Source organism: Rhagoletis zephyria, unplaced genomic scaffold, assembly GCF_001687245.7.
Source record: "Rhagoletis zephyria isolate East Lansing unplaced genomic scaffold, Rhagoletis_zephyria_1.1 Rzeph_scaffold_00824, whole genome shotgun sequence".
NCBI lineage: Eukaryota > Metazoa > Arthropoda > Insecta > Diptera > Tephritidae > Rhagoletis > Rhagoletis zephyria.
This window is the reverse complement of record NW_016157908.1, coordinates 177,335-186,053: the sequence shown is the minus strand read 5'-3', so window position 1 is coordinate 186,053 and position 8,719 is coordinate 177,335. Positions and strand designations below refer to the sequence as shown.

The 8,719-nt window shown below is 40.8% G+C and overlaps 1 protein-coding gene across 1 annotated transcript in view; it reads right to left on the bottom strand.

The window, feature by feature from the left end:
• Positions 1 to 253: 253 nt before the first annotated feature.
• Positions 254 to 8,719, bottom strand: part of GluProRS (Glutamyl-prolyl-tRNA synthetase) — a 36,777-nt gene continuing 28,311 nt past the window's right edge. Inside the window, exons 8-9 of the mRNA XM_017614425.1 lie at positions 559 to 1,490; positions 254 to 493 (exon numbers count right to left, since the gene is read on the bottom strand). Coding sequence (XP_017469914.1) covers positions 337 to 493; positions 559 to 1,490 — 1,089 coding nt within the window. The 3' untranslated portion in view covers positions 254 to 336. The remainder of the gene's footprint in view (positions 494 to 558; positions 1,491 to 8,719) is intronic.

Below are 8,719 nucleotides of genomic sequence, written 5' to 3'. Positions count from 1 at the left end.
CCATCGTAATCCTTGTTTAATTCTCTATAAAAAACGCAGCTAAAAAAAAAATGGGGGGTTTTCAAGAACTATGTTTAAAATATTTTTCTTTATGAAATAAAAAAAATCCTCGAACTCGTGTTAGCTTATTTCATGTATAGAGCACATAAAAAAAATTTGAAGCCAAATTTGGTGTCCGATATGAAAAAGAATGTCTCATATACGTATATTCACTTTAGGGACCACATGTGTATTATATGTATTATAGATAAAGTAAAGTAAACAATTCGTAATATTATTTATTCAATTCTTTCATTGAGCATTTGCTTATAAGTTTGTCTAGATTTCAATTTGTGTTTAGTAACTGCGGCCAAATAGCGTATAGAACTTAGGTTTGTTAGTGCAACTTGGATGAATACACTTGTCGGCCGGAGTGATTGTCGCTGGTTGGTCAAAAGGAATACAGAGCGATTTAGCGCCCATAGCTGGTGCTCCGGGTTCTGACTCCTCGTCTCTGCAAAGTATTATTATGGTGTAGAGAAACTAGGAGCGACAAAACAATTTTGTTTTTTTACTAACCTTGCACTATCAGCCTTGATTTTTTCTTCGCATCCGATTTCGCCACAGAATGGTGAAAGGAGAATGTGTTTAGCGTCCAAAAATTTGCAGAAATCTATCCAAATCTTTGTAATTTTCGTATGATCAACCATATCCTTTTTCGCTTTCGCCAGCATGCTATCGTGAATTGTTTCTAACAGTTGGCTGATCTTAGACTCAACATCTTCCAAAGCCAAAATCAGTTTCTCACCCGTGTCACGACGTACTGCCACTAACTGATTGGCTTTCATATCTTTCGGACCAAGTTCAATGCGCAGTGGTACTCCCTTCAATTCCCAGTGGTTGAACTTCCACCCGGGGGAATAATTGTCCCGATAGTCTCCTTCACAGCGGATGCCTTTTGTGTTCAACTGGTTTTCGATTTTTTTACATGCTTGCAGCAGTTGTTCACGTTCTTCTTCCTTAGTGTTAACCGTTATACCACAAGGCACAATAATGGCTTGAATGCAAGCAACACGTGGCGGCAATACCAATCCCTGATTGTCTCCATGTACCATAATCATAACGCCTATAGTCCGCGTTGTTATACCCCACGAGTTTTGGTATACGAATTGCTTTTGCTGCGTTTCCGGGTCCTCATACACAATTTCGAACATTTTCGAGAAATTCTGACCTAAGTGGTGGCTGGTACCGCCTTGAATAGCACGACCTGATGCCGAAATAAAAGCCTCTACAGTCGTGGTATAGTCTGCACCGGCGAACTTCTCCTTCTCAGTTTTACGACCTTTGACTACAGGGATCGCAAGGAGGTTTGTGTAGATTTGCGCATAACGATCTAGAATTTCTAAGACTTCTTGATCGGCTTCTGCTTTAGTGGCGAAAGCTGTGTGACCCTCTTGCCAGAGAAATTCGCGCGTACGCAGGAATGGTTGAGGATGTTTGAATTCCCAGCGCTAAATTTAGAAATTACGAATTAGTGAAGTCATTAAAAACAAAGAACCGTAAATGTTTACATATGTATGTATGTATGTATGTATGGATTTTAATTTTATTTGGTATGAGGATTTTATGAATTTTAACCGACTTCAAAAAAATGAGGAGGTTATTAATTCGTCGGAATAATTTATTTTTAATTTTTTTTTTATGTATGTTACCGCATAACTTTGGACCGCGTTAACCGATTTCTATAACCCTTCTTTAAATAAAAGGTGGTACCTCAGAGGCGGTCACTTACTAATTTGTCTTAGGTCCGATCATTGGATTATGAAGAAATTAACGATACGCTTAAATTTTATATGAGAATTGAAGTCGATTTTGTTTTTTGCTTAAAAATTACTTGTTTATTTTTGTGATCAAGAATAATTGATGTTTTGGTTTTTGCCACAAAACTGCATACTCGGAACATTTCTGTGAAATCTACATAATTAAAAACAAGGCCTTGATTAAAAAGCTCAAAATTTTTACATACGGGTGAAGCTAATAGGTTCGTTCGCGTAGCTGTTAATTGTTCATGTTTAACCAAAACTTACAGGTTTTTGCGTTCGCGTACGCAAAAAACTTGCAAAGTAGGGGAAATTGAGAGAGCAAAGTGACATTTCATTTTGAGGGGAAGCTGTTAGTTTCTGTTGGAAAAATTTTTGCCAACAGCAATTTGCCAACAGGGAAACAGCTGATCAAAAACAGCTGGTTGGCATTTACGCAAATCACAAAATTTAATTTGATGGTTTGGAAGATAAAAATTACAAAATGCGACTAATTAAACTTGTAAGAAATAAGTAGTTATTTGTTTAATCAATAAACTGTGTCAGTATAACACTTTGCGATGACTTTTCGTACGTTTTAAATTTTACACTTTTGTATGTAAACAAAAATTATATCAGCTGTTCGTCTAACTTGCAAGTTTCTGCAAATTTTCTGTTCGCGTACTATTTTGGATATTTCTCTCTTGTGAGCGAACAGATGACATTTCGCCGGAATTTGGCAGTTGGTTGGTTTCTGTTGGAGATTTTAAACGAACGCACCTAATATAAGCATGTTAAAAAAATATATTAAAATTTCAGTGGGAGATTTGAGCAGCTGAATTTTTTTTTTATTCAGTAGCTAATACTTTTCTAAGGAAGCTCCAATAGGTTTAAAGGCTGCATCCGACAGCGTGTTATTACTGTTTTATTTAACAACACAAATTTGGTTAAAAAAGAAACAAAAAAAAACATTATATTTCTATTTCTAAAAAAAATTCGGTTACAGCATATATGTAAACTTCTATATTGCTAGTACATTCAGAGTACATTCCCCAACATCAGAGTACCGAAATATTGAAAAAAGAAAGAGAGATCCGATAAGAGAATGTACTCAGAATGACAATTTTACTTTTCAAAATTCAGGAGCGGTTTCACAAATTTTTATTTAAAAACAACTCTTATGAAAAATTAACAAAAAAAAAAAAATTTGTAAATCTATGAGAAGCGCTGCGGATAAAAATACCAGTTAGAGAAGGTCTTGGCATCAGTTGGCATTTCCAATTGGCGTCATTCAGCATAGAAGGGAATCGAATAACGTGCTTTATTGGATTCGGCCAACATATAAAATACCACACCGCTTTATATGTAAATAAGTTTTGTCTTTCTTAGGAAAAGATCTTCTATCTTCCAATTTTTCAGATTTCCAAATATCGTGGAGTATCGGAGAAACTCGTCATACCGAGCCCTAACCGCTAAAATAATGTAGGTATATATATATTTTTTAATTTACTTTTTGGTGCAGGTGCTCTAAGAGGCATTTATGTATCAAAATTAAATTTTGAAAAAAGTTGTCTAACTTCATTTTAGCGGCTAGGGCTCGATATACATTTGAAGGAAACATGAGACCGTCAAATTTGTGTTTGTTTGTTGAATTCCCTGAACCGGCCCTGTTATGATATGGCACTTCATTCTATGTAGTAGTTTACAAATATACACGTATACTTCCACAATCACAAACATTTTCATAGGCTGTCTTTCTTTGATTTCGAATGGAAAACTCATTGCGATCATATTGTACTAGCAATATAGAAGTATTACATATATGGGTTACAGTGTTGATATTCACAAAAATGTTTACGTATTTAGCCAACTCAATGATGAAAAAACCCGATCTGGAAACTTTGTTTTTTTCCAATTTTTGTCGCACTTTTGGATTTCGGCCGCACTGGGTGCTGGCGGGTCGAGGCTTAAAATTTGCGAGCCAGATCTGTCAATTTGACATATATTAGTTAGGTTTTCCACCAATCGAGAGGATTTTCATAGACGTAAGCTCGTTTTCCTTTAAGTTTTTAATTGAGCTTTTATTTCAAAATTTTTAATGCCTCAAGATTCTACATCCGAGCCTTCGCTTTCGCTGGAGGAATCTCAAATTATTTCTAGGTTGCTTATAAGACTTTTAGCAGTACTTGTTGAAGGCCTATCAATGTTGCTTGATATACTACTTAACCGTTTAGCGCCTGAAGCTTAAAGCCGGTTATTGTCCGCACCCTGGTTAGACAGACTTATAGCCATTTCAACAATATTAGAGTGGACTCTCTGCCCATGTACACATTCGCATTAGCAAAACATTCCAATCATTTGATACTACTGGTGTGCTGAAAAGAGCTTGTCGATAAACCCACTGAAGTCCACCATTGTTTACCTGACAGAGACTTCATGGTAAGACTTTGGGAATATAACCAAAACTAACCTATTGTTCTGGAGTGCAATAGGGTATAGTCGTTGCGCTGGGTAAGCAGTTACAGTTGCATGGCTATACTCAATACCGACTCTTGCGTCCTCGTTCGCGCACTCTGGGCAACGTGAGCAACCCATGTGCGAGATGCGGTAACCAATCCGAGTGGAGCCTTGGGTCACGGCAGAAAGAGAGGGAGCCTCGGTGGGGTCACTCCGACTTATTCGGTTTAAGGTAGGTGCGGCTGCAAGCGGGTGTCTGCTTGGAGCAAGCGGCTCGCTACATAAACGTGTATTTGGTTGCGAAATCACCCTCGTCCCAGCAATGGGTTGTGCGCTGGGCTTGGGACCCGCCACGTAAAAACCACTTTCAGTGAGGAAGCAAGGCAAAGCCTCGGATGAGACCCCCCCTTATGATGACGACCACGGCAAACGTTTAAAGGACAACGATTTGAGGGCATGCACCTGGAATGTTCGGACCCTTAATGGGGAAGGTGCCTCTGCCCAGCTGGTTGATGTCCTCGTAAGAACAAAAGCTGACAGCACCGCCATCCAAGAAATGCGTTGGACGGGGCAAGGCAAGCAATGTCTGGGGCCTTGCGACGTCTACTACAGCTGCCATATAAAGGAGCGCGAATTCGGAGTTGGATTTGTGGTGGGAGAGAGACTCCGTCGCCGAGTACTGTCGTTCACCCCGGTGGACGAGCGTCTAGCCACAATCCGCATCAAAGCGAGATTCTTCAACATCTCGCTTATCTGCGCCCATGCCCCGACGGAAGAGAAGGATGAGGTATCCAAGGATCTCTTCTATGTGCGCTTGGAGCGAACGTACGATCGCTGCCCGCGTCATGATATCAAAATCGTGCTTGACGACTTCAATGCCAGGGTGGGCAAGGAAGGGATCTTTGGAACCATCGTCGGAAAATTCAGCCTCCACGGCGAAACGTCCGACAACGGATTGAGGCTGATCGACTTCGCCGGGGCCCGAAACATGGTAGTATGCAGTACTAGGTTCAAGCATAAAAAGATCTATCAAGCTACATGGCTGTATCCGGACCGAAAAACGAGAAACCCAAATAGATCATGTTGTGATAGATGGAAGGCACGCTTCCAGTGTTTTAGACGTAGGCATACTCCGAGGCCCAAACATCGACTCGGACCACTATGTTGTTGCAGCCAAGATACGCACCCGCCTCTGTGCAGCAAAAAATGTGCGCCCAAATATGCAAGGAAAGCTTAACGTCGAAAAGCTGCAATCACAACAGACAGCCAGCGCTTTCGCTACTCGACTCTCACACCTGCTCTCAGAGAGCACTCTTCAACAAACCGACATATGCGAGCAGTGGAACCACATTTCCCGCTCATTANTTCGCATTCTTCAACAAACCGACATATGCGAGCAGTGGAACCACATTTCCCGCTCATTAAGTACCGCCGCCGAAGAAGTAGTCGGATTTCAGCGAGCCCGAAAGAACAACTGGTACGATGAGGAGTGTCAGGAAGCTGCAGAGAAAAAAGATGCCGCCCGCAGGGCCACGCTGCGATCGGGCGCAACGCGCGCTATGTGGGACCGCTATAGGGATCTGAAGAGGGAAGCGAGACGTATTTGCCGCAATAAGAAAAGAGAGACCGAAATACGTGAGTGCGAAGACCTTGAAATGCTAGCCGACAGGAAGAATGCCCGAAAATTTTACCAGAGAGTTAGGCGACTTACGGAAGGTTTAAAGACCGGGGCGTACTCCTGTAAGAAAAATAATGGCGACCTAGTAACTGATGTTCAGAGCGTACTTAAATTATGGACGGAACACTTTTCCGCCCTACTAAATGGTAGCAGCACGGAAAGCTGCGGAGGGGAACCCGAACCCGCAGTCGATGATGACGTGGTCGACGTTCCACCGCATGACTATGACGAGGTATGTATATGGTGTAGGTATGTATAACGCGGCTGAAAAACAACAAAGCCGCTGGAGCTGACAGCCTGCCAGCTGAGATATTCAAGTACGGCGGCGAGGTGTTGATAAGGTGCATGCATCAATTCTTGTGCAGAATATGGTCCCGACAACTGGAATTTAAGTGTGCTCTGCCGAATCCACAAGAAAGGTGACCTCGCCATTCGGGACAACTACCGCGGGGTCAGCCTTCTAAGCATAGGTTACAAGGTCATATCGAGCGCATTGTGTGAAAGACTGAAGCCCACCGTCAATGAACTGATTGGGCCTTATCAGTGTGGCTTTAGACCTGGCAAATCCACCATAGACCAGGTATTCACAATACGCCAAATCTTGGAAAAAACACGCGAGAAAAGGATCGACACTCACCATCTATTTGTCGACTTTAAAGCCGCTTTTGACAGCACTAAAAGGAGTTGCCTATACACCGCTATGTCAGAATTTGGCATCCCCTCAAAACTCATACGTCTGTGTAAAATGACGTTGAGCAATACCACCAGCTCCGTCAGAATGGGGAAAGACCTCTCCGAGCTGTTCGCCACAAAACGGGGTTTCAGATAGGGCGACTCTCTTTCATCTGACTTCTTTAATCTGATGTTGGAGAAGATAATATGAGCTGCTGAACTGAACCGCTCAGGAACAATTTACTACAAGAGCGTGCCGATGACATCGACATCATCCGTAACAAAAACCGCGAAGTCTGTTCTCCGCGAAGTCTGTTCTGCCTTTTCCAAGTTGGATAGGGAAGCAAAGCGNTGGTATATGGCGCAGAAACATGGACAATGACAACATCCGATGAGGCGGCTCTTGAAGTGTTTGAGAGAAAAATTTTGCGGAAGATTTACGGGCCTTTACGCGTTGGCGACGGCGAGTACCGCAGACGATTTAACGATGAGCTGTATGAGCTTTACAACGATATGGACATAGTGCAGCGCATTAAAATGCAGCGGCTCCGCTGGCTTGGTCATTCGTTCGAATGGACGGCTGCGACTGGTCCGCGGGCCTATCATAGAAGCTAAGGGCACCTATCCAACGGATGCCCTTGGTTTCATTTAAGGCATTCCTCCTCGTTTTTCTATTTGGTTTGAAAAAGAGGCCTGCTGGAGCGCTCTACTAACGACTGCCCAATATGACCAGAAATAAAATTGGAGATCTTCGGGGTATTGTTGAAGGCGTATTTGGATCAAGATTCCAGAAAATTCTGCCAATTGGCACATACCCAACTATATTCCAGGCGGAAGTCTTCGCAATCAAAGTCTATGTAAAGAACCCCATTTGTCCAAAATAAATATTATGTCGGATAGTCAGGCAGGTTAAAGGCCTTACACTCTTTTAAAACGGCACCAGGGTTGTGGACAGCTGAAAAGCTCTTTTGAACTGCTTGGAAATCCACAATAGTTTAAGGCTTTGGTGGGTTCCGGGACATGAAGGGTTTGAAGGCAACGAAAAGGCTGAGTGTCTCGCAAAGCGTGGAGCCCAAATGCGCTTGCATGGCCCCTAGCCGTTTGTGAGGAAACCCCAGAGCATATTCTATGTGACTGTCCACGTATCATAGATAGCAGACTTGGGGACGATTGTCTTCTTTATTAAAAATTTGAAACATGGCGTCCTCCTCCTGACTTCTTAAATAGTCTGGGGTAGGGTTAAGCACAATAGATCTTCTTAGGTCGCAGCGCGAGTATCCTCGACTTAATAATAATAATACTAATAATAATATGTATCTGTAAAGAGATAAACATTTGTGTAAGTCTGTACAGTAAAATTAATTGTTATACGTAGTCAATTCTTCTACTAGCTGTGTTTTAGTTTTAGTAAATGTTATGTTGTCTACATTTGTAATAAACTTGGCATTGGAAAAAACAATTTAAAACCTTAAACACATTTCTGGTAGGTTTTGGTTGGTCTTGGTAGGAAAAAAATTTGTCCGTGGCAACACTGTTCGAGTATCCGTTTCATTAGTTACACACATTATCAAAAAGGCTCGATCATACTCAAAACAGCTCTCTGATTTACATTTTGGCAGTCACAGAGTGGTGTGGTTTAGAAATGTTTAAATATTAATATATTCTGAACAACGTAACCTATTAAAAACCAATGACGTCGAAATAAAGGTAATTAGGGGGTATTTCACGTAGTGGGCATATTTTTTTCCTTTTGTTTATATTTTTAAGCCAGAAACACCTAACTACCAAAAAACATATATATTAATATATATATTTTTTTTTAAATGGCGTTTATTCGCGTAAAAGGTATTTAAATTATCTTTAAAATAGCATCAATACCTTTGTGATCGGTGATAGTTTCAGAGATATTATAAGTATATAAAATAAATAATATAAAAAAAAAAAAATATTTTTAATAAACAACGCTTATTTTATAAATGGACTAAAAAGTAGAAAATAATATTTTTTAATATTTTTATTGAGCTTTGTACCACGATTGTTTATTAGGAAAAATTGAAAAAGCAACAAAGTCTAAGCGGTAGAAGTTATAGCACTATTTCGGAGATCACCACATCTCCTCATCAGACTTCTTTTT